The sequence below is a fragment of the Chiloscyllium plagiosum genome, unplaced genomic scaffold (genome assembly GCF_037043375.1).
Source record: "Chiloscyllium plagiosum isolate Xiang-an unplaced genomic scaffold, Cpla_swu_hap1 HiC_scaffold_211, whole genome shotgun sequence".
Lineage (NCBI taxonomy): Eukaryota > Metazoa > Chordata > Chondrichthyes > Orectolobiformes > Hemiscylliidae > Chiloscyllium > Chiloscyllium plagiosum.
The window spans coordinates 132,518-157,500 of NW_028270350.1; the positions used below are offsets into that span (position 1 = coordinate 132,518).

The window sequence follows — 24,983 nt, forward strand, 5'->3', positions numbered from 1 at the left end:
CTTGAGAGAGAGAGTTACAGAGGGAAATAGTTATCGAGAGAGAGAGAGTTACAAACGGAGAAAATTATCGAGAGAGAGAGATTGACAGAGTGGTATAGTTATCGAGAGAGAGAGGTACAGCGGGAGATATTTATTGAGAGAGGGAGTTACAGAGGGAGATATTCATCGAAAGAGAGAAGGTTACAGAGGGAGATAGTTATCGAGAGAGTGAGAGATAGAGAGGGAGATAGTTATTGAGAGAATGAGTTACAGAGGGACATAGCTATCGAGAAAGAGAGAGTTACAGAGGGAGATAGTTATCGAGAGAGAGAGTTACAGAGGGGATAGTTATCGAGAGAGAGAGAGAGTTACAGAGGGGGATAGTTATCGACAGAGAGTGAGTTACCGAGGGGGATAGTTATCGAGAGAGAGTTTCAGAGGGAGATAGTTATCGAGGGAGAGAGAGAGAGTTACAGAGGGAGATAGTTATCTTGAGAGAGAGAGTTACAGAGGGAGATAGGTATCGAGAGAGAGAGAGTTACAGAGGGAGATAGTTATCGAGAGACAGAGTTACAGAGGGAGATAGTTATCGAGAGAGAGAAAGTTACAGAGGGAGATGGTTATCGAGAGAGAGAAAGTTACAGAGGGAGATAGGTATCGAGAGAGAGAGTGTTACAGAGAGAGGAAGTTATCGAGAGAGAGGGAGTTACAGAGGGAGATAGTTATTGAGAGAGAGAGAGTTACAGAGGGAGATAGTTATCGAGAGAGAGAAAGTTACAGAGGGAGATAGGTATCGAGAGAGAGTGTTACAGAGAGAGGAAGTTATCGAGAGAGAGGGAGTTACAGAGGGAGATAGTTATCGAGAGAGAAAGTTACAGAGGGAGATAGTTATCGAGAGAGTTACAGAGGGAGATAACTATCGAGAGAGAGAGTTACAGAGGGAGATAGTTATTGAGAGAGAGAGAGATACAGAGGGAGATAGTTATCGAGAGAGAGAATTACAGAGGGAGATAGTTATGGAGAGAGAGAGAGATACAGAGGGAGATAGTTATCGAGAGAGTGAGAGATACAGAAGGAGATAGTTATCGAGAGAAAGTGTTACAGACAGAGATCGTTATCGATTGAGAGAGAGAGAGAGTTACAGACGGACATAGTTATCGAGACAGAAAGAGAGAGAGTTACAGAGGGAGATAGCTATCGAGAGAGAGAGAGTTACAGAGGGAGATTGTTATCGAGAGAGAGAGAGTTACAGAGGGAGATAGTTATCGAGAGAGAGAGAGAGAGTTACAAAGGGAGATAGTAATCGAGAGAGAGAGAGTTACAGAGGGAGATAGTTATCGAGAGAGTGAGAGAGTTACAGAGGGAGATAGTTATCGAGAGAGAGAGAGTTACAGAGGGGGATAGTTATTGAGAGAGAGAGAGAGTTACAAAGGGAGATAGTAATCGAGAGAGAGAAAGTTACAGAGGGAGACAGTTATCGAGAGAGTGATAGATACAGAGGGAGATAATTTCGAGAGAGGGCGAGTTACAGAGGGAGATAGTTATCGAGAGAGAGTTACAGAGGGAGACAGTTATTGAGAGAGAGAGAGTTACAGAGGGAGACAGTTATCGAGAGAGAGTTACAGAGGGAGATAGTTATCGAGAGAGAGAGAGAGTTACAGAGGGAGATAGTTATAGAGAGAGGGCGAGTTACAGAGGGAGATAGTTATCGAGAGAGAGAGTTACAGAGCGAGATCGCTATCGAGAGAGAGAGTTACGGAGCGAGATAGCTATCGATAGAGAGAAAGTTACAGAGGGGCATAGTTATCGAGAGAGAGAGGTACAGAGGGAGATTGTTATCGAGAGAGAGACAGAGTTACAGAGGGAGATAGTTATCGAGAGAGAGAGAGAGTTACAGAGGGGGATAGTTATTGAGCGAGAGAGAGTTACAGAGGGAGATAGTTATCGAGAGAGAGAGAGAGTTACAAAGGGAGATAGTAATCGAGAGAGAGAGAGAGAGTTACAAAGGGAGATAGTAATCGAGAGAGAGAAAGTTACAGAGGGAGACAGTTATCGAGAGAGTGATAGATACAGAGGGAGATAATTTCGAGAGAGGGCGAGTTACAGAGGGAGATAGTTATCGAGAGAGAGTTACAGAGGGAGACAGTAATTGAGAGAGAGAGAGTTACAGAGGGAGACAGTTATCGAGAGAGAGTTACAGAGGGAGATAGTTATCGAGAGAGAGAGAGAGTTACAGAGGGAGATAGTTATCGAGAGAGAGAGAGAGTTACAGAGGGAGATAGTAATCGAGAGAGAGAGAGAGTTACAGAGGGAGATAGTTATCGAGAGAGAGAGTTACAGAGGGAGATAGTAATCGAGAGAGAGAGAGAGTTACAGAGGGAGATAGTTATCGAGAGAGAGAGAGTTACAGAGGGAGATAGTTATCGAGAGAGAGATAGAGTTACAGAGGGAGATAGTTATCGAGAGAGAGAGTTACAGAGGGAGAGAGTTATCGAGAGAGAGAGAGAGTTACAGAGGGAGATAGTTATCGAGAGAGAGAGAGAGTTACAGAGGGAGATAGTAATCGAGAGAGAGAGAGAGTTACAGAGGGAGATAGTAATCGAGAGAGAGAGTTTCAGAGGGAGATAGTTATCGAGAGAGAGAGTTACAGAGGGAGATAGTTATCGAGAGAGAGAGTTACAGAGGGAGATAGTAATCGAGAGAGAGAGAGAGTTACAGAGGGAGATAGTAATCGAGAGAGAGAGAGTTACAGAGGGAGATAGTTATCGAGAGAGAGAGAGTTACAGAGGGAGATAGTTATCGAGAGAGAGAGTTACAGAGGGAGATAGTTATCGAGAGAGTGAGAGTTACAGAGGGAGATAGTTATTGGGAGAGAGAGAGTTACAGAGGGAGGTAGTTATTGGGAGAGAGAGTTACAGAGGGAGATAGTTATCGAGAGAGAGAGAGTTACAGGGGGAGATAGTTATTGGGAGAGAGAGAGTTACAGAGGGAGGTCGTTATTGGGAGAGAGAGTTACAGAGGGAGATAGTTATCGAGAGAGAGAGAGTTACAGAGGGAGATAGTTATCGAGAGAGTGAGAGTTACAGGGGGAGATAGTTATTGGGAGAGAGAGAGTTACAGAGGGAGGTCGTTATTGGGAGAGTGAGATACAGAGGGAGATAGTTATCGAGAGAGAGAGAGTTACAGAGGGAGATAGTTATCGAGAGAGAGAGAGAGTTACAGAGGGAGATAGTTATTGGGAGAGAGAGTTACAGACGGAGATAGTTATTGGGAGAAGGATGAATAGATGGATGGATGGAGTGACTGATGGAGGTGGAGGTGGAGCGAGGGACATATGGAGAGCGAGCGAGGGACAGACGGAGGGTGTGTTGACAGAGGGAGATGACTGTTGGGCAGGGCTGGGAAACCCAGAGCAGTTCGGGCCGATGGTGAGGGGAGACTCTGGGGGTGATGTGGTAATGTCCGTCCCTCTGGGGAAGGTGGTAATGTCCGTCCCTCTGGGGGTGATGTGGTAATGCCTGTCCCTCTGGGGAAGGTGGTCATGTCCGTCCCTCTGGGGGGAGGTGGTAATGCCTGTCCCTCTGGGGAAGGTGGTCATGTCCGTCCCTCTGGGGGGAGGTGGTCTTGTCCGTCCCTCTGGGGAAGGTGGTCTTGTCCGTCCCTCCTGGGGAAGGTGGTCATGTCCGTCCCTCTGGGGGGAGGTGGTCATGTCCGTCCCTCTGGGGGTGGTGGCCAAGCACGTCCCTCTGGGGGGAGGTGGTAATGCCCGTCTCTCTGGGGGGGAGGTGGTAATGTCCGTCCCTCTGGGGGCGAGGTGGTAATGTCCGTCCCTCTGGGGGGGAGGTGGTAATGTCCGTCCCTCTGGGGGAGGTGGTAATGTCCGTCCCTCTGGGGGGGAGGTGGTAATGTCCGTCCCTCTGGGGGGGAGGTGGTAATGTCCGTCCCTCTGGGGGGGAGGTGGTAATGTCCGTCCCTCTGGGGGGAGGTGGTAATGTCCGTCCCTCTGGGGGAGGTGGTAATGTCCGTCCCTCTGGGGGGGGCGGTGGTAATGTCCGTCCCTCTGGGGGGAGGTGGTAATGCCCGTCCCTCTGGGGGGGGGGGGTGGTAATGTCCGTCCCTCTGGGGGGGGTGGTAATGCCCGTCCCTCTGGGGGGAGGTGGTAATGTCCGTCCCTCTGGGGGGGGCGGTGGTAATGTCCGTCCCTCTGGGGGGGAGGTGGTAATGCCCGTCCCTCTGGGGGGGGAGGTGGTAATGTCCGTCCCTCTGGGGGGAGGTGGTAATGTCCGTCCCTCTGGGGGGGGGGTGGTAATGTCCGTCCCTCTGGGGGGAGGTGGTAATGTCCGTCCCTCTGGGGGGAGGTGGTAATGTCCGTCCCTCTGGGGGGCGGTGGTAATGTCCGTCCCTCTGGGGGGCGGTGGTAATGTCCGTCCCTCTGGGGGGAGGTGGTAATGCCCGTCCCTCTGTGGGGCGGTGGTAATGTCCGTCCCTCTGTGGGGCGGTGGTAATGCCCGTCCCTCTGGGGGGCGGTGGTAATGTCCGTCCCTCTGGGAGGGAGGTGGTAATGTCCGTCCCTCTGGGGGTCGGTGGTAATGCCCGTCCCTCTGGGGGGGAGGTGGTAATGCCCGTCCCTCTGGGGGGGAGGTGGTAATGTCCGTCCCTCTGGGGGGAGGTGGTAATGTCCGTCCCTCTGGGGGGCGGTGGTAATGTCCGTCCCTCTGGGGGAGGTGGTAATGTCCGTCCCTCTGGGGGAGGTGGTAATGTCCGTCCCTCTTGTCTCTCTCTCTCCCCCACACCGTGATTGAGCAGGCTTTGACGAGTACTTCACCAGCCGGACACTGCAGAATAACCGCAGGAATATCTGGTTCGCCGAGTTCTGGGAAGATGATTTCGCCTGCACCCTGACCATCCCCCAGGGACGGCACAATCACGGTGTCAACAAATGTACAGGTACTCCGCGGCACATCGACTAGGGCAGGCATCGCCCAGAGACACGGGGAGCTGGGGGGAGCTGAGGGGGGCAGGGGAGGAGGGGAAGGCGAAGGGGGGGGGGGAAGGGGAGGGGGGAAGGGGAGGGGGAAGGGGAGGGTGAATGGGAGGGGGTGAAGGGGAGGGGGGAAGGTGACGAGGGAAAGGGGAGGGGGAATGGGAGGGGGAATGGGAGGGGGAATGGGAGGGGGAATGGGAGGAGGGAAAGGGGAGGGGGAATGGGAGGGGGAATGGGAGGGGGAATGGGAGGGGGAATGGGAGGGGGAATGGGAGGGGGTGAAGGGGAGGGGGAAGGGGAGGAGGGAAAGGGGAGGGGGAAGGGGAGCAGGGAAAGAGGAGGGGGAATGGGAGGGGGTGAAGGGGAGGGGGGAAGGTGACGAGGGAAAGGAGAGAGGATGAAGGGGAGGGGGAAAGGGAGGAGGGAAAGGCGAGGGGGAATGGGAGGGGGTGAAGGGGAGGGGGAAGGGGAGAAGGGAAAGGGGAGGGGGTGAAGGGGAGGGGGAAGGGGAGGGGGGAAGGGGAGGGGGAAGGGAACGGGGAAGGGGGAATGGGAGGGGGAAGGGGAGGGGGAAGGGGGGAAGGAGAGGTGCGAAGGAGGAAGAGGGGTAAGAGGAGGGGGAAAGGGGGGGAGGGGGAAGAGGGGAAAGAGTGGGGAAGGGGAGGGGGAATGGGGTAGGGGGAAGAGGGTGAAGGGGAGGGGGAAGGGGAGGGGGAAAGAGGGGGGAAAGAGGGGGAGGGGGAAGGGGTGGGGAAGGGGATGAGGAGGAGGAAGGGGAAGGGGACGGGGGAAAGGGGAAGGGGAGAGGGAAGAGTGAGAAGGGGCGGGGGAATGGGGAAGGGGGGAAGGGCAGGGGGAAGAGGAGGGGGAAGGGGAGGGGCAAGGGGAGGGAGAAGAGGTGAGGAAGAGGAGGGGGAGGGGGAAGGGGACGGGGAAGAGGGGAGTGGGGCAAAGCGAGGGGGGAGAAGAGGGGGGAGGGGGAAGGGGAGTAGGAAGGGGACGGGGAAGAGGAGGGGGGGGAAATGATCTCCGATCCCTTCCTCTCACTCTCTCTCTGTCTCTCCTCCCTCTCTCGCTCTCCCTTCCCTCCTCTCTCCACCTCCCTTTCTCACACTCTCTCCATCCATCTCTGCCCCTGTTTTAATCTTCCTCACTCCCGCTCTCTCTCTCATTTCCCTCTCTCCACCTCTCTCCTTCTCTCTCACTCTCCTTGCCCCCCCTCTCTCTCTCTCTCTCGTCGTTCACCACCCCCCTCCTCAACCCTCGCTCTGTTTCCCCCCACCCCTTCACTTCCTCTCCCTGCCCTCTCTGTCTCTCTCTCTCTCTCTCTCTCTCTCTCTCTCCCCACCCGTTGCCATGGCACCGAATCGGGCCTACTGCACAGGTCAGGAGCAGATCGGCCTGGACTCAGCCTACGAGCAGGAGGGGAAGGTGCAGTTCGTCATTGACGCTGTCTACGCCATGGCGCACGCCCTCCACAACCTGCAGCGCGACGTGTGCGCGGGGGCCACCGGGCTCTGCGCCAACATGGACGCCATCGATGGCAAAACGCTCCTGGAGTACATTCGCGCCGTCAACTTCAACGGTGAGCCTCCAGGGTCGGGGACGTGGGACTGAGGGGCACGGGGTGTCGGGGTGGAAGAGGGGAAAAGGGGCAACTAGGGGGCCGCGTGCCTTCCCATCATGCTCGGCGTCGCCTTCGAACTTGACCTCTGACCTCTGCCCACCAACTACAGGCCAACGCGCCCTTCCCCACAAACTCCCATAACATGCCCCACTCCCATCCCGCCAGGAGGTGGTGTAGGGGGCTGGAGGAGGGGACGGGGATAGGGAGGGGGTGTAGGGGCCGGAGGAGGGGACGGAGATAGGGAGGGGGTGTAGGGGGCTGGAGGAGGGGACGGAGATAGGGAGGGGGTGTAGGGGGCCGGAAGAGGGGACGGAGATAGGGAGGGGGGGTATAGGGGCTGGAGGAGGGGACAGAGATAGGGAGGGGGTGTAGGGGGCTGGAGGAGGGGACGGGGATAGGGAGGGGGTGTAGGGGGCCGGAGGAGGGGACAGAGATAGGGAGGGGGGGTATAGGGGCTGGAGGAGGGGACAGAGATAGGGAGGGGGTGTAGGGGGCTGGAGGAGGGGACGGGGATAGGGAGGGGGTGTAGGGGCTGGAGGAGGGGACGGGGATAGGGAGGGGGTGTAGGGGGCTGGAGGAGGGGACGGAGATAGGGAGGGGGTGTAGGGGGCTGGAGGAGGGGACAGAGATAGGGAGGGGGTGTAGGGGGCTGGAGGAGGGGACAGAGATAGGGAGGGTGTGTAGGGGGCTGGAGGAGGGGACGGGGATAGGGAGGGGGTATAGGTGCAGGAGGAGGGGACGGGGATAGGGAGGGGGTGTAGGGGCTGGAGGAGGGGACGGAGATAGGGAGGGGGTGTAGGGGCTGGAGGAGGGGACGGGGATAGGGAGGGAGTGTAGGGGCTGGAGGAGGGGACGGAGATAGGGAGGGGGTGTAGGGGCTGGAGGAGGGGACGGAGATAGGGAGGGGGTGTCGGGGGCTGGAGGAGGGGACAGGGATAGGGAGGGGGTGTAGGGGGCTGGAGGAGGGGACGGAGATAGGGAGGGGGTGTAGGGGGCTGGAGGAGGGGACGGAGATAGGGAGGGGGTGTAGGGGCTGGAGGAGGGGCAGGGGGTTAGATACAGAGTAAAGCTCACTCTACACTGTCTCCCCCCACTCCCAGGGACAGGGGGTTAGATACAGAGTAAAGCTCACTCTACACTTTCCCCCACTCCCAGGGACAGGGGGTTAGATACAGAGTAAAGCTCACTCTACACTGTCCCCCACTCCCAGGGACAGGGGGTTAGATACAGAGTAAAGCTCACTCTACACTTTCCCCCATTCCCAGGGACAGGGGGTTAGATACAGAGTAAAGCTCACTCTACACTTTCCCCCATTCCCAGGGACAGGGGGTTAGATACAGAGTAAAGCTCACTCTACACTGTCTCCCCCCACTCCCAGGTACAGGGGGTTAGATACAGAGTAACGCTCCCTCTACACTGTCCCCCCACTCCCAGGGACAGGGGGTTAGATACAGAGTAAAGCTCACTCTACACTGTCTCCCCCCACTCCCAGGGACAGGGGGTTAGATACAGAGTAAAGCTCACTCTACACTTTCCCCCATTCCCAGGGACAGGGGGTTAGATACAGAGTAAAGCTCCCTCTACACTGTCCCACACTCCCAGGGTCAGGGGGTTAGATACAGAATAAAACTCCCTCTACTCTGTCCCCTACTCCCAGGGACAGGGGGTTAGATACAGAGTAAAGCTCTCTCTACACTTTCCCCCACTCCCAGGGAAAGGGGATTAGATACAGAGTAAAGCTCCCTCTACACTGTCCCCCCACTCCCAGGGACAGGGGGTTAGATACAGAGTAAAGCTCCCTTTACACTGTCCCCCCACTCCCAGGGACAGGGGGTTAGATACAGAGGAAAGCTCCCTCGACACTGTCCCCCCACTCCCAGGGACAGGGGGTTAGATACAGAGTAAAGCTCCCTCGACACTGTCCCCCCACTCCCAGGGACAGGGGGTTAGATACAGAGTAAAGCTCCCTCGACACTGTCCCCCACTCCCAGGGACAGGGGGTTAGATACAGAGTAAAGCTCCCTCTACACTGTCCCCCCACTCCCAGGGACAGGGGGTTAGATACAGAGTAAAGCTCCCTCTACACTGTCCCCCACTCCCAGGGACAGGGGGTTAGATACAGAGTAAAGCTCCTTCTACACTGTCCCCCCACTCCCAGGGACAGGGGGTTAGATACAGAGTAAAGCTCCCTCTACACTGCCCCCCACTCCCAGGGACAGGGGGTTAGACACAGAGTAAAGCTCCTTCTACACTGTCCCCTACTCCCAGGGACAGGGGGTTAGATACAGAGTAAAGCTCTCTCTACACTTTCCCCCACTCCCAGGGACAGGGGGTTAGATACAGAGTAAAGCTCCCTCTACACTGTCCCCCACTCCCAGGGACAGGGGGTTAGATACAGAGTAAAGCTCTCTCTACACTGTCCCCCACTCCTAGGGACAGGGGGTTAGATACAGAGTAAAGCTCCCTCTACACTGTCCCCCACTCCCAGGGACAGGGGGTTAGATACAGAGTAAAGCTCCCTCTACACTGTCCCCCACTCCTAGGGACAGGGGGTTAGATACAGAGTAAAGCTCCCTCTACACTGTCCCCCAATCCCAGGGACAGGGGGTTAGATACAGAGTAAAGCTGCCTCTACACTGCCCCTCACTCCCAGGGACAGGGGGTTAGACACAGAGTAAAGCTCCCTCTACACTGTCCCCCCACTCCCAGGGACAGGGGGTTAGATACAGAGTAAAGCTCTCTCTACACTGTACCCCCATTCCCAGGGACAGGGGGTTAGATACAGAGTAAAGCTCTCTCTACACTTTCCCCCACTCCCAGGGACAGGGGGTTAGATACAGAGTAAAGCTCTCCCTACACTGTACCCCCACTCCCAGGGACAGGGGGTTAGATACAGAGTAAAGCTCCCTCTACACTGTCCCCCACTCCCAGGGACAGGGGGTTAGATACAGTGTAAAGCTCCCTCTACACTGTCCCCCCACTCCCAGGGACAGGGGGTTAGATACAGAGTAAAGCTCCCTCTACACTGTCCCCCCACTCCCAGGGACAGGGGGTTAGATACAGAGTAAAGCTCTCCCTACACTGTACCCCCACTCCCAGGGACAGGGGGTTAGATACAGAGTAAAGCTCCCTCTACACTGTCCCCCACTCCCAGGGACAGGGGGTTAGATACAGTGTAAAGCTCCCTCTACACTGTCCCCCACTCCCAGGGACAGGGGGTTAGATACAGAGTAAAGCTCCCTCTACACTGTCCCCCACTCCCAGGGACAGGGGGTTAGATACAGAGTAAAGCTGCCTCTACACTGCCCCTCACTCCCAGGGACAGGGGGTTAGACACAGAGTAAAGCTCCCTCTACACTGTCCCCCCACTCCCAGGGACAGGGGGTTAGATACAGAGTAAAGCTGCCTCTACACTTTCCCCCCACTCCCAGGGACAGGGGGTTCGATACAGACTAAAGCTCACTCTACACTGTCCCCCCACTCCCAGGGACAGGGGGTTAGATACAGAGTAAATCTCTCTCTACACTGTACCCCCATTCCCAGGGACAGGGGGTTAGATACAGAGTAAAGCTCTCTCTACACTGTACCCCCATTCCCAGGGACAGGGGGTTAGATACAGAGTAAAGCTCTCTCTACACTGTATCCCCAGGGACAGGGGGTTAGATACAGTGTAAAGCTCCCTCTACACTGTCCCTCACTCCCAGGGACAGAGATAGGGAGGGGGTGTTGGGGCTGGAGGAGGGGACAGAGATAGGGAGGGGGTGTTGGGGCTGGAGGAGGGGGACAGAGATAGGGAGGGGGTGTAGGAGGCTTGAGGAGGGGACGGAGATAGGGAGGGTGTGTAGGGGCTGGAGGAGGGGACAGAGATAGGGAGGGGGTGTAGGAGGCTGGAGGAGGGTACGGCGATAGGGAGGGGGTGTAGGGGCTGGAGGAGGGGACAGAGATAGGGAGGGGGTGTAGGGGCTGGAGGAGGGGACGGAGATAGGGAGGGTGTGTAGGGGCTGGAGGAGGGGACAGAGATAGGGAGGGGGTGTAGGGTCTGGAGGATGGGACGGAGATAGGGAGGGGGTGTAGGGGGCTGGAGGAGGGGACGGGGATAGGGAGGGGGTGTAGGGGCTGGAGGAGGGTACGGAGATAGGGAGGGGGTGTAGGGGGCTGGAGGAGGGGACGGAGATAGGGAGGGGGTGTAGGGGCTGTAGGAGGGGACAGAGATAGGGAGGGGGTGTAGGGTCTGGAGGAGGGGACAGAGATAGGGAGGGGGTGTAGGGGCTGGAGGAGGGGACGGAGATAGGGAGGGGGTGTAGGGGGCTGGAGGAGGGGACGGAGATAGGGAGGGTGTGTAGGGGCTGGAGGAGGGGACAGAGATAGGGAGGGGGTGTAGGGTCTGGAGGATGGGACGGAGATAGGGAGGGGGTGTAGGGGGCTGGAGGAGGGGACGGAGATAGGGAGGGGGTGTAGGAGGCTGGAGGAGGGGACGGAGATAGGGAGGGTGTGTAGGGGCTGGAGGAGGGGACGGAGATAGGGAGGGGGTGTAGGAGGCTGGAGGAGGGGACGGAGATAGGGAGGGTGTGTAGGGGCTGGAGGAGGGGACGGAGATAGGGAGGGGGTGTAGGAAGCTGGAGGAGGGGACAGAGATAGGGAGGGGGTATGTGGGGGTGGAGGAGGGGACGGAGATAGGGAGGGGGTGTAGGAAGCTGGAGGAGGGGACGGGGATAGGGAGGGGGTGTAGGGGCTGGAGGAGGGGACGGGGATAGGGAGGGGGTGTAGGGAGCTGGAGGAGGGGACGGGGATAGGGAGGGGGTATAGGGGCTGGAGGAGGGGACGGGGATAGGGAGGGGGTGTAGGGGGCTGGAGGAGGGGACGGGGATAGGGAGGGGGTGTAGGGGGCTGGAGGAGGGGACGGAGATAGGGAGGGTGTGTAGGGGCTGGAGGAGGGGACGGAGATAGGGAGGGTGTGTAGGGGCTGGAGGAGGGGACGGAGATAGGGAGGGTGTGTAGGGGCTGGAGGAGGGGACGGAGATAGGGAGGGGGTGTAGGGGGCTGGAGGAGGGGACGGGGATAGCGAGGGGGTGTAGGGGCTGGAGGAGGGGAGTGTGATAGGGAGGGGGTGTAGGGGTTGGAGAGCGTGACGGCCAGTTTTGGAATCGGTGTTGTTGCCGAGAAGTGAATGGGTTGGGGAGGTGTACCACGGGCAGTCTGAACAGTTGGCACGTGCCCAGACAGATGACCTGAGTTGGCGAGGGCCGTTGCTGGGGAGCGTGCAAGCGAATGTAGGTTAATAGAAGCCCCGGGCCTTCAATTATCTTTATCATCTTGCGACTGACTAGCGTCCCAGCGAGATTCTTCGTAATTAGTTCAAGGCCTAACCCCCGTGGGGCCTGGAAGTTGAAGCTGCAGCCTGATTGACCAAAACAAAATGGAGCCTGGACCACTTGACGTGTCAAAGCAGCGCCTGACCGGAGGCGAGGTCGGGCGGGTGTATCCAGGGGCCTGGTTTTTAGGCCCCTCTCCATCGGTTACTATGGAAACCAGGCCCACAATCAAAAGGCAGGCCTTCTCTCTCTCTCTCCCCCTCCCCGTTTCCGGGAGACCGTGGTCAGGAAGGGATCATGGGAGGGGTGGACGCAGGGGCGTCTATCGGACGTTGCCCCGATCCTCCCACGCGGCCTCCTGTTCTCCGCCTGGGGCAAGGCATGCTGGGTGTTTCCAGAGGTCAGGGCGGTCTGTACAACAGACGAGGGACTCCGAGAGAGGGAGTCTACACTGAGATCTCCTCAAAATGGCCGGTGGGGGTGGCGTCCGAAGGCGCACGTTGACACGATCGAGAGAGAAATTGGTGGAAGGCATTACTCACGAGCACGGTGAAGGGAGAGAGAGAGAGAGAGAGAGAGAGGGGGAGAGAGAGAGAGAGAGAGCAGGGTTGGAATTTCTCTTCCAACAGTGGGTCAACGTTGAATGAGAATTCAGACCATGAAGTGCAGGTTCATAGCCCCTTGAAAGTGGAGTCGCAGGTCGATAGGATAGTGAAGAAGGCGTTTGGTATGCTTTCCTTTATTGGTCAGAGGTCATGTCGCGTCTGTATTGGTGAGGCCACTTTGGGAATATTGCGTTCGATTCTGGTCTCCCCGCTACAGGGAAGGATGTTGGGAAAGGGGTCAGGAAAGGGTTTGAGCTACAGGGAGAGGCTGGATAGGCCGGAGGCTGTTTTCCCCGGAGCGTCGGAGGCTGAGGGGTGACCTTATAGAGGTTTATAAAATCATGAGGCGGGGGGCCATGGATAGGGTAAATAGACAAGGTCTTTTCCCCCTGGGGTGGGGGAGCCCAGAACTAGAGGTTTATAAAACCATGAGGGGGGCATGGATAGGGTAAATAGACAAGGTCTTTTCCCCCTGGGGTGGGGGAGCCCAGAACTAGAGGGGGGTAGGTTTAAGGTGAGAGGGGGAAAGGGACCCGAGGGGTAACTTTTCCCCCCAGAGGGTGGTGCGTGTGTGGAACGAGCTGCCAGAGGAAGTGGTGGGGGCTGGTACAATGCCAACATTTAAAAGGATGGGGGGGGGGGGGGGGGGGACATGGATAGGAAGGGTTTAGGGGGAGATGGGCCAAGTGCTGGCAAACGGGGACTGGGTTAGGTTAGGGTATCTGGGTCAGCACGGACGGGATGGGCTGAATGGAATGTTTCCGCGCTCTGGGACTGGATGAGTATCTGTACGGGATGACGCTGGGATAACAGGGAGGGTTTTGCCAAGTGTGAGATGTTCTCTGACAGTTTCTGGCCTCCAACAGGGAGTGCGGGTACGTCAGTGATGTTCAACGAGAATGGGGACGCACCAGGGCGTTATCACATCTTCCAGTATCACCACACCAACACCAGCACCCCAGGGTACAAGGTCATCGGGCAGTGGACAGACCAACTCAGGATGAATGTAAGTAACACTGCTGTGGGAGGGTCAGTGCTGAGGGAGCGGGTGCTGTGGGAGGGTCAGTGCTGAGGGAGGGTCAGTGCTGAGGGAGGGTCAGTGCTGAGGGAGTGGGTGCTGTGGGAGGGTCAGTGCTGAGGGAGTGGGTGCGGTGGGAGGGTCAGTGCTGAGGGAGCGGGTGCTGTGGGAGGGTCAGTGCTGAGGGAGTGGGCGCTGTGGGAGGGTCAGTGCTGAGGGAGCGGGTGCTGTGGGAGGGTCAGTGCTGAGGGAGCGGGTGCTGTGGGAGGGTCACTGCTGAGGGAGTGGGTGCTGTGGGAGGGTCAGTGCTGAGGGAGCGGGTGCTGAGGGAGGGTCAGTGCTGAGGGAGCGGGTGCTGTGGGAGGGTCAGTGCTGAGGGAGTGGGCGCTGTGGGAGGGTCAGTGCTGAGGGAGGGTCAGCGCTGAGGGAGTGGGTGCTGTGGGAGGGTCAGTGCTGAGGGAGTGGGCGCTGTGGGAGGGTCAGTGCTGAGGGAGCGGGTGCTGTGGGAGGGTCAGCGCTGAGGGAGTGGGCGCTGTGGGAGGGTCAGTGCTGAGGGAGTGGGTGCTGTGGGAGGGTCAGTGCTGAGGGAGTGGGCGCTGTGGGAGGGTCAGTGCTGAGGGAGTGGGTGCTGTGGGAGGGTCAGTGCTGAGGGTGTGGGTGCTGAGGGAGTGGGCGCTGTGGGAGGGTCAGTGCTGAGGGAGCGGGTGCTGTGGGAGGGTCAGCGCTGAGGGAGTGGGTGCTGAGGGAGGGTCAGTGCTGAGGGAGTGGGTGCTGAGGGAGGGTCAGTGCTGAGGGAGCGGGTACTGTGGGAGGGTCAGTGCTGAGGGAGTGGGTGCTGAGGGAGGGTCAGTGCTGAGGGAGCGGGTGCTGTGTGAGGGTCAGTGCTGAGGGAGTGGGTGCTGAGGGAGGGTCAGTGCTGAGGGAGTGGGTGCTGTGTGAGGGTCAGTGCTGAGGGAGCGGGTGCTGTGTGAGGGTCAGTGCTGAGGGAGCGGGTACTGTGGGAGGGTCAGTGCTGAGGGAGTGGGTGCTGAGGGAGTGGGCGCTGTGGGAGGGTCAGTGCTGAGGGAGCGGGTGCTGTGGGAGGGTCAGCGCTGAGGGAGTGGGTGCTGAGGGAGGGTCAGTGCTGAGGGAGCGGGTGCTGTGGGAGGGTCAGTGCTGAGGGAGCGGGTGCTGTGGGAGGGTCAGTGCTGAGGGAGCGGGTGCTGTGGGAGGGTCAGTGCTGAGGGAGCGGGTGCTGAGGGAGGGTCAGTGCTGAGGGAGCGGGTGCTGTGGGAGGGTCAGTGCTGAGGGAGTGGGCGCTGTGAGAGGGTCAGTGCTGAGGGAGTGGGTGCTGTGGGAGGGTCAGTGCTGAGGGAGTGGGCGCTGTGGGAGGGTCAGTGCTGAGGGAGCGGGTGCTGTGGGAGGGTCAGCGCTGAGGGAGTGGGCGCTGTGGGAGGGTCAGTGCTGAGGGAGTGGGTGCTGTGGGAGGGTCAGTGCTGAGGGAGTGGGCGCTGTGGGAGGGTCAGCGCTGAGGGAGCGGGTGCTGAGGGAGGGTCAGTGCTGAGGGAGCGGGTGCTGTGGGAGGGTCAGTGCTGAGGGAGGGTCAGCGCCGAGGGAGGGTCAGTGCTGAGGGAGCGGGTGCTGTGGGAGGGTCAGCGCTGAGGGAGTGGGCGCTGTGGGAGGGTCAGTGCTGAGGGAGCGGGTGCTGTGGGAGGGTCAGTGCTGAGGGAGGGTCAGCGCTGAGGGAGTGGGTGCTGTGGGAGGGTCAGTGCTGAGGGAGGGTCAGTGCTGAGGGAGTGGGTGCTGTGGGAGGGTCAGTGCTGAGGGAGCGGGTGCTGTGGGAGGGTCAGTGCTGAGGGAGCGGGTGCTGAGGGAGGGTCAGTGCTGAGGGAGCGGGTGCTGAGGGAGGGTCAGTGCTGAGGGAGCGGGTGCTGTGGGAGGGTCAGTGCTGAGGGAGTGGGCGCTGTGGGAGGGTCAGTGCTGAGGGAGGGTCAGCGCTGAGGGAGTGGGTGCTGTGGGAGGGTCAGTGCTGAGGGAGTGGGCGCTGTGGGAGGGTCAGTGCTGAGGGAGCGGGTGCTGTGGGAGGGTCAGCGCTGAGGGAGTGGGCGCTGTGGGAGGGTCAGTGCTGAGTGAGTGGGTGCTGTGGGAGGGTCAGTGCTGAGGGAGTGGGCGCTGTGGGAGGGTCAGTGCTGAGGGAGCGGGTGCTGTGGGAGGTTCAGCGCTGAGGGAGTGGGTGCTGAGGGAGGGTCAGTGCTGAGGGAGTGGGTGCTGAGGGAGGGTCAGTGCTGAGGGAGCGGGTACTGAGGGAGGGTCAGTGCTGAGGGAGCGGGTGCTGTGGGAGGGTCAGTGCTGAGGGAGCGGGTGCTGTGGGAGGGTCAGTGCTGAGGGAGTGGGCGCTGTGGGAGGGTCAGTGCTGAGGGAGTGGGTGCTGAGGGAGGGTCAGTGCTGAGGGAGCGGGTGCTGTGGGAGGGTCAGTGCTGAGGGAGTGGGCGCTGTGGGAGGGTCAGTGCTGAGGGAGGGTCAGTGCTGAGGGAGTGGGTGCTGTGCGAGGGTCAGTGCTGAGGGAGTGGGCGCTGTGGGAGGGTCAGTGCTGAGGGAGTGGGTGCTGTGGGAGGGTCAGTGCTGAGGGAGTGGGCGCTGTGGGAGGGTCAGTGCTGAGGGAGTGGGCGCTGTGGGAGGGTCAGTGCTGAGGGAGCGGGTGCTGTGGGAGGGTCAGCGCTGAGGGAGTGGGGGCTGTGGGAGGGTCAGTGCTGAGGGAGTGGGTGCTGAGGGAGGGTCAGTGCTGAGGGAGTGGGTGCTGTGGGAGGGTCAGTGCTGAGGGAGTGGGGGCTGTGGGAGGGTCAGTGCTGAGGGAGCGGGTGCTGTGGGAGGGTCAGTGCTGAGGGAGTGGGTGCTGTGGGAGGGTCAGTGCTGAGGGAGCGGGCGCTGTGGGAGGGTCAGTGCTGAGGGAGTGGGTGCTGTGGGAGGGTCAGTGCTGAGGGAGTGGGCGCTGTGGGAGGGTCAGTGCTGAGGGAGCGGGCGCTGTGGGAGGGTCAGTGCTGAGGGAGTGGGTGCTGTGGGAGGGTCAGTGCTGAGGGAGTGAGTGCTGTGGGAGGGTCAGTGCTGAGGGAGTGGGCGCTGTGGGAGGGTCAGTGCTGTGGGAGTGGGTGCTGTGGGAGGGTCAGTGCTGAGGGAGCGGGTGCTGAGGGAGGGTCAGTGTTGAGGGAGTGGGTGCTGTGGGAGGGTCAGTGTTGAGGGAGCGGTCGGAGGAGAGGGTGAGGAGAGATGAGGCCTGTGTCCTGGGGTGAGGGGGGGATTTGAGTTTGACCCCAGGGTATTGCGAACATGGGCATCTCCCTCTCAGGCAGCCCCAGCCTCCAGGAATCCCTATTGCTCCAGTTCACAGAGGGACACAGGGCCGGGCGGATTTTCCCAAGGCCGAGGGAGGTCGGAGTGCCGATTGCTGGGGGCTGGGATTGGACAGACCCCTGAGGTCAGCGAAATTCCCAGCGATGAGGGGGCTCACGGAGGTCTGTTTGGTTCGACTTGAACCATAAATGAACGACTGGGGCCTAGCCGAGATCAGTGCGAAACGCAGCCTGCCTCAGTTTGACACTTGGCAAGCTCCGAACGATTGGATAGCGACGTTGTCAAACTGAGCAGCGAGGGATTTACCATCTCATCAAAATAGGTTAAATCCCACAGCTCTGCTCCACTCAAACCGAGCTGCTTAAACCATTTATTCGATTTGACAATTAAATTGATGTTTTAACAGCTTGAAGAGGTGACTCAGTTTAACCAGATGGGAACCGATCCCATAATCTACTCGACCAGGGCTGATGGGTTTCCAGATTTACTCTGCATCTGACCCCCTTTCCCTGGGAGTGGGGGACAGTGTAGAGGGAGCTTTACTCTGTATCTCACCCCCTGTCTCTGGGAGTGGGGGTCAGTGTAGAGGGAGCTTTACTCTGTATCTAACCCCCTGTCCCTGGGAGTGGGGGGACAGTGTAGAGGGAGCTTTACTCTGTATCTAACCCCCTGTCCCTGGGAATGGGGGGACAGTGTAGAGGGAGCTTTACTCTGTATCTAACCCCCTGTCCCTGGGAGTGGGGGGACAGTGTAGAGTGAGCTTTACTCTGTATCTAACCCCTGTCCCTGGGAGTGGGGGGACAGTGTAGAGGGAGCTTTACTCTGTATCTAACCCCTGTCCCTGGGAGTGGGGGGACAGTGTAGAGGAAGCTTTACTCTGTATCTAACCCCTGTCCCTGGGAGTGGGGGGACAGTGTAGAGGGAGCTTTACTCTGTATCTAACCCCTGTCCCTGGGAGTGGGGGGACAGTGTAGAGGGAGCTTTACTCTGTATCTAACCCCTGTCCCTGGGAGTGTGGGACAGTGTAGAGGGAGCTTTACTCTGTATCTAACCCCTGTCCCTGGGAGTGGGGGGACAGTGTAGAGGGAGCTTTACTCTGTATCTAACCCCTGTCCCTGGGAGTGGGGGGACAGTGTAGAGGGAGCTTTACTCTGTATCTAACCCCTGTCCCTGGGAGTGGGGGGACAGTGTAGAGGGAGCTTTACTCTGTATCTAACCCCTGTCCCTGGGAGTGTGGGACAGTGTAGAGGGAGCTTTACTCTGTATCTAACCCCTGTCCCTGGGAGTGGGGGGACAGTGTAGAGGGAGCTTTACTCTGTATCTAACCCCTGTCCCTGGGAGTGGGGGGACAGTGTAGAGGGAGCTTTACTCTGTATCTAACCCCTGTCCCTGGGAGTGGGGGAACAGTGTAGAGGGAGCTTTACTCTGTATCTAACCCCTGTCCCTGGGAGTGGGGGGACAGTGTAGAGGGAGCTTTACTCTGTACCTAACCCCCTGTCCCTGGGAGTGGGGGACAGTGTAGAGGGAGCTTTACTCTGTATCTAACCCCTGTCCCTGGGAGTGGGGGGACAGTGTAGAGGGAGCTTTACTCTGTACCTAACCCCCTGTCCCTGGGAGTGGGGGACAGTGTAGAGGGAGCTTTACTCTGTACCTAACCCCCTGTCCCTGGGAGTGTGGGACAGTGTAGAGGGAGCTTTACTCTGTATCTAAACCCCTGTCCTTGGGAGTGGGAGAACAGTGTAGAGGGAGCTTTACTCTGTATCTAACCCCCTGTCCCTGGGAGTGGGGGGACAGTGTCGAGGGAGCTTTACTCTGTACCTAACCCCCTGTCCCTGGGAGTGGGGGGACGGTGTAGAGGGATCTTTACTCTGTATCTAACCCCCTGTCCCTGGGAGTGGGGGACGGTGTAGAGGGATCTTTACTCTGTATCTAACCCCCTGTCCCTGGGAGTGGGGGGACAGTGTAGAGGGAGCTTTACTCTGTACCTAACCCCCTGTCCCTGGGAGTGGGGGACAGTGTAGAGGGAGCTTTACTCTGTATCTAACCCCTGTCCCTGGGAGTGGGGGGACAGTGTAGAGGGAGCTTTACTCTGTACCTAACCCCCTGTCCCTGGGAGTGGGGGACAGTGTAGAGGGAGCTTTACTCTGTATCTAACCCCTGTCCCTGGGAGTGGGGGGACAGTGTAGAGGGAGCTTTACTCTGTACCTAACCCCCTGTCCCTGGGAGTGGGGGACAGTGTAGAGGGAGCTTTACTCTGTACCTAACCCCCTGTCCCTGGGAGTGTGGGACAGTGTAGAGGGAGCTTTACTCTGTATCTAAACCCCTGTCCTTGGGAGTGGGAGAACAGTGTAGAGGGAGCTTTACTCTGTATCTAACCCCCTGTCCCTGGGAGTGGGGGGACAGTGTAGAGGGAGCTTTACTCTGTACCTAACCCCCTGTCCCTGGGAGTGGGGGGACGGTGTAGAGGGATCTTTACTCTGTATCTAACCCCCTGTCCCTGGGAGTGGGGGACGGTGTAGAGGGATCTTTACTCTGTATCTAACCCCCTGTCCCTGGGAGTGGGGGGACAGTGTAGAGTGAGCTTTACTCTGTATCTAACCCCCTGTCCCTGGGAGTGGGGGGACAGTGTAGAGGGAGCTTTACTCTGTATCTAACCCCCTGTCCCTGGGAGTGGGGGACGGTGTAGAGGGATCTTTACTCTGTATCTAACCCCCTGTCCCTGGGAGTGGGGGGACAGTGTAGAGTGAGCTTTACTCTGTATCTAACCCCCTGTCCCTGGGAGTGGGGGGACAGTGTAGAGGGAGCTTTACTCTGTATCTAACCCCCTGTCCCTGGGAGTGGGGGACGGTGTAGAGGGATCTTTACTCTGTATCTAACCCCCTGTCCCTGGGAGTGGGGGGACAGTGTAGAGTGAGCTTTACTCTGTATCTAACCCCCTGTCCCTGGGAGTGGGGGACAGTGTAGAGGGAGCTTTACTCTGTATCTAACCCCCTGTCCCTGGGAGTGGGGGGACAGTGTAGAGGGAGCTTTACTCTGTATCTAACCCCCTGTCCCTGGGAGTGGGGGACAGTGTAGAGGGAGCTTTACTCTGTATCTAACCCCCTGTCCCTGGGAGTGGGGGGACAGTGTAGAGGAAGCTTTACTCTGTATCTAACCCCCTGTCCCTGGGAGTGGGGCACAGTGTACAGGGAGCTTTACTCTGTATCTAACCCCCTGTCCCTGGGAGTGGGGGACAGTGTAGAGAGAGCTTTACTCTGTATCTAACCCCCTGTCCCTGGGAGTGGGGGACAGTGTAGAGGGAGCTTTACTCTCTATCTAACCCCCTGTCCCTGGGAGTGGGGGACAGTGTAGAGGGAGCTTTACTCTGTATCTAACCCCCTGTCCCTGGGAGTGGGGGGGTCAGTGTAGAGGGAGCTTTACTCTGTATCTAACCCCCTGTCCCTGGGAGTGGGGGGGTCAGTGTAGAGGGAGCTTTACTCTGTATCTAACCCCCTGTCCCTCGGGATGGCGATGGTGATGAGGAAGCATGATGTTCAAGTTAGTAGAGTAGAGCATGCTTTACATTTTGTTTGACCGAATAAAGGGAGCTCTCCATTTATGGTGCCACAGCGCCTCAGGGGTTAGCACCACTGACCCCAGCATCAAAATCCCAAGTTCGATCCCACCCTCGGGCGACTGACTGTGTGGAGTTTGCACATTCTCCCCGTAACTGCGTGGGTTTCCTCCCAAAGTCTGAAGATGTACAGGTTAGGATGGATTGGCCATGCTAAATTGTCCCCGTAGTGCCCAGGGATGTGCAGGTTAGGATGGATTGGCCGTGCTAAATTGTCCCCGTAGTGCCCAGGGATGTGCAGGTTAGGATGGATTGGCCGTGCTAAATTGTCCCCGTAGTGCCCAGGGACGTGCAGGTTAGGATGGATTGGCCATGCTAAATTGTCCCATAGTGCCCAGGGATGAGCAGGTTAGGGTGGATTGGCCGTGCTAAATTGTCCCCGTAGTGCCCAGGGATGTGCAGGTTAGGGTGGATTGGCCGTGCTAAATTGTCCCCGTAGTGCCCAGGGATGTGCAGGTTAGGGTGGATTGGCCGTGCTAAATTGTCCCCATAGTGCCCAGTGATGTGCAGGTTAGGGTGGATTGGCCGTGCTAAATTGTCCCGTAGTGCCCAGGAATGTGCAGGTTAGGGTGGATTGGCCGTGCTAAATTGTCCCCGTAGTGCCCAGGGATGTACAGGTTAGGGTGGATTGGCCATGCTAAATTGTCCCCGTAGTGCCCAGGGATGTGCAGGTTAGGGTGGATTGGCCGTGCTAAATTGTCCCCGTAGTGCCCAGGGATGTACAGGTTAGGGTGGATTGGCCATGCTAAATTGTCCCCGTAGTGCCCAGGGATGTGCAGGTTAGGGTGGATTGGCCGTGCTAAATTGTCCCCGTAGTGCCCAGGGATGTGCAGGTTAGGGTGGATTGGCCGTGCTAAATTGTCCCGTAGTGCCCAGGGATGTGCAGGTTAGGGTGGATTGGCCGTGCTAAATTGTCCCCGTAGTGCCCAGGGATGTACAGGTTAGGGTGGATTGGCCATGCTAAATTGTCCCGTAGTGCCCAGCAATGAACAGGGTAGAGGGAGCCCTCTGTTCAGTGGGGAGTGGGGTAGAGGGAGCCCTCCGTTCGGGGTGGAGCGGGGTAGAGTGTGTAGAGGGAGCCCTCCGTTTGGAGTAGAGTGGGGTAGAGGGAGCCCTCTGTTTGGGGTGTTAGTGGGTAGAGGCAGCCCTCCATTTGGGGTGTATCGGGGTAGAGAGAGCCCTCCGTTTGGGGTGTATCGGGGTAGAGAGAGCCCTCCGTTTGGGGTGTAGTGGGGTAGAGGTAGCCCTCCATTTTGGGTATATCGGGGTCGAGGGAGCCCTCCGTTTGGGGTGTAGTGTGGTAGAGGTAGCCCTCCATTTGGGGTATATCGGGGTAGAGGGAGCCCTCCGTTCGGGGTGTAGTGGGGTAGAGGTAGCCCTCCATTTGGGGTATATCGGGGTAGAGGGAGCCCTCCGTTCGGGGTGTAGTGGGGTAGAGGTAGCCCTCCATTTGGGGTATATCGTGTAGAGGGAGCCCTCCGTTTGGGGTGTATCGGGGTAGAGAGAGCCCTCCGTTCGGGGTGTAGTGGGGTAGAGGTAGCCCTCCATTTGGGGTATATCGGGGTAGAGGGAGCCCTCCGTTCGGGGTGTAGTGGGGTAGAGGTAGCCCTCCATTTGGGGTATATCGTGTAGAGGGAGCCCTCCGTTCGGGGTGTCGTGGGGTAGAGGTAGCCCTCATTTGGGGTATATCGGGGTAGAGGGAGCCCTCCGTTCGGGGTGTAGTGGGGTAGAGGTAGCCCTCCATTTGGGGTATATCGGGGTAGAGGGAGCCCTCCGTTCGGGGTGTAGTGGGGTAGAGGTAGCCCTCCATTTGGGGTATATCGTGTAGAGGGAGCCCTCCGTTTGGGGTGTATCGGGGTAGAGAGAGCCCTCCGTTCGGGGTGTAGTGGGGTAGAGGTAGCCCTCCATTTGGGGTGTATCGGGGTAGAGGGAGCCCTCCGTTCGGGGTGTAGTGGGGTAGAGGTAGCCCTCCATTTGGGGTATATCGTGTAGAGGGAGCCCTCCGTTCGGGGTGTCGTGGGGTAGAGGTAGCCCTCATTTGGGGTATATCGGGGTAGAGGGAGCCCTCCGTTCGGGGTGTAGTGGGGTAGAGGTAGCCCTCCGTTCGGGGTGTATCGGGGTAGAGGTAGCCCTCCATTTGGGGTATATCGTGTAGAGGGAGCCCTCCGTTTGGGGTATGTTGGGGTAGAGGTAGCCCTCCATTTGGGGTATATCGTGTAGAGGGAGCCCTCCGTTTGGGGTGTATCGGGGTAGAGGGAGCCCTCTGTTTGGGGTGTATCGGGGTAGAGGTAGCCCTCCATTTGGGGTATATCGTGTAGAGGGAGCCCTCCATTTGGGGTATATCGTGTAGAGGGAGCCCTCCGTTTGGGGTGTATCGGGGTAGAGGGAGCCCTCCATTTGGGGTATATCGGGGTAGAGGGAGCCCTCTGTTTGGGGTGTATCGGGGTAGAGGGAGCCCTCTGTTCGGGGTGTATCGGGGTAGAGGGAGCCCTCCGTTTGAGGTGTATCGGGGTAGAGGGAGCCCTCCGTTTGGGGTGTATCGGGGTAGAGGGAGCCCTCCGTTTGGGGTGTATCGGGGTAGAGGGAGCCCTCCGTTCGGGGTGTATCGGGGTAGAGGGAGCCCTCCGTTTGGGGTGTATTGGGGTAGAGTGAGCCCTCCGTTCGGGGTGTATCGGGGTAGAGTGAGCCCTCCGTTTGGGGTGTATCGGGGTAGAGGGAGCCCTCCGTTTGGGGTGTATCGGGGTAGAGGAAGCCCTCCGTTTGGGGTGTATCGGGGTAGAGGAAGCCCTCCATTTGGGGTGTATCGGGGTAGAGTGAGCCCTCCGTTCGGGGTGTAGTGGGGTAGAGGGAGCCCTCCGTTCGGGGTGTAGTGGGGTAGAGGGAGCCCTCCGTTTGGGGTGTATCGGGGTAGAGGGAGCCCTCCGTTTGGGGTGTATCGGGGTAGAGGGAGCCCTCCGTTTGGGGTGTATCGGGGTAGAGGGAGCCCTCCGTTTGGGGTGTATCGGGGTAGAGGGAGCCCTCCGTTCGGCCCCCTCCCGCCCACCCCTGTGTTTGGTGCCTTGCAGCTGGAGGAGATGCAGTGGGGCGGAGGGGGTAGAGGGATCCCGACGTCGGTGTGCAGTTTGCCGTGCCAGGCTGGTGAGAGGAAGAAGATGGTGAAGGGGGTGCCGTGCTGCTGGCACTGTGAGCTGTGTGACGGTTACCGCTACCAGATCAGCGAGTCCGAGTGCGCCTCGTGCCCCCTGGACATGAGGCCTGGACGCAACCGCACCGGCTGCGTCCCCACCCCCGTGGCCAAGCTGGAGTGGCACTCCGCCTGGGCGGCGGTGCCCGTGGCTCTGGCCGGGGTGGGCGTCCTGTCAACCGGCGCCACCGCCCTGGTGTTCGCCCGCCACCAGCACACCCCCATCGTCCGCGCCTCCGGCCGGGAGCTGAGCGGCGTGCTGCTCTGCGGGATCTTCCTGAGCCACGCCACCGCCTTCCTGATGGTGGCGGAGCCGGGCGCCGCCGTCTGCGCCCTGCGGCGCCTCCTGCTGGGCCTGGGCACTGCCATCACCTACTCGGCGCTGCTGACCAAGACCAACCGCATCTACCGCATCTTCGAGCGGGGCAAGCGCTCGGTGACGCCGCCCCGGTTCATCAGCCCGGCCTCCCAGTTGGTCATCACCGCGGCGCTGGTCTCCGTGCAGCTCCTGGGGGTCTCGGTCTGGCTGGGGGTTCGGCCACCGCACGCCACCGTGGATTACGAGGAGCAGCGCCCACCAGAGCCGGAGCTGGCCCGAGGGCTCCTCAAGTGCGATATGTCGGAGCTCTCCATCCTCGGTTGCCTCGGCTACAGCCTGCTCCTGATGGTCACCTGCACCGTCTACGCCATCAAGAGCCGCGGCGTCCCCGAGACCTTCAACGAGGCCAAGCCCATCGGCTTCACCATGTACACCACCTGCATCATCTGGCTCGCCTTCGTCCCCATCTTCTTTGGCACAGCCGGCTCCGCGGAGAAGGTAACGCGCCAGGCAACGGGAGACGGGGCACGGTCTCGCTGCGCAATCCCCTCACCGTCCACCGGCTCACCGTACACACCCCTCACCGTACACCCCCCTCACCGTACACCCCTGTCACCATACACCCCCTCACCGTACACCCCCCTCACCGTACATCCCCTCACCGTCCACCGGCTCACCCTACACCCCCCTCACCCCCATCACCATCCACCGGCTCACCGTCTCACCGTACACACCCCTCACCGTACACCCCCCTCACCGTACACCCCCCTCACCGTACATCCCCATCACCGTACACCCCATCACCGTACACACCCCTCACCGTACACCCCCCTCACCGTACACCCCCCTCACCGTACACCCCGCTCACCGTACACACCCCTCACATTACACCCTCCTCACCGTACACACCCCTCACATTACACCCCCCTCACTGTACACCCCCCTCACCGTACACCCCCCTCACCGTACACCCCCCTCACCGTACACCCCCCTCACCGTACACCCCCCTCACATT

At 59.1% G+C, this 24,983-nt stretch overlaps 1 protein-coding gene across 1 annotated transcript in view; it reads left to right on the forward strand.

The window, feature by feature from the left end:
• The window catches only part of LOC122545074 (metabotropic glutamate receptor 6-like), a 161,089-nt gene that overhangs the window by 128,983 nt on the left and 7,123 nt on the right, over positions 1–24,983 (forward strand). The window contains exons 6-9 of the mRNA XM_087985748.1: positions 4,786–4,926; positions 6,348–6,548; positions 13,374–13,513; positions 23,531–24,466. Coding sequence (XP_087841874.1) covers positions 4,786–4,926; positions 6,348–6,548; positions 13,374–13,513; positions 23,531–24,466 — 1,418 coding nt within the window. The remainder of the gene's footprint in view (positions 1–4,785; positions 4,927–6,347; positions 6,549–13,373; positions 13,514–23,530; positions 24,467–24,983) is intronic.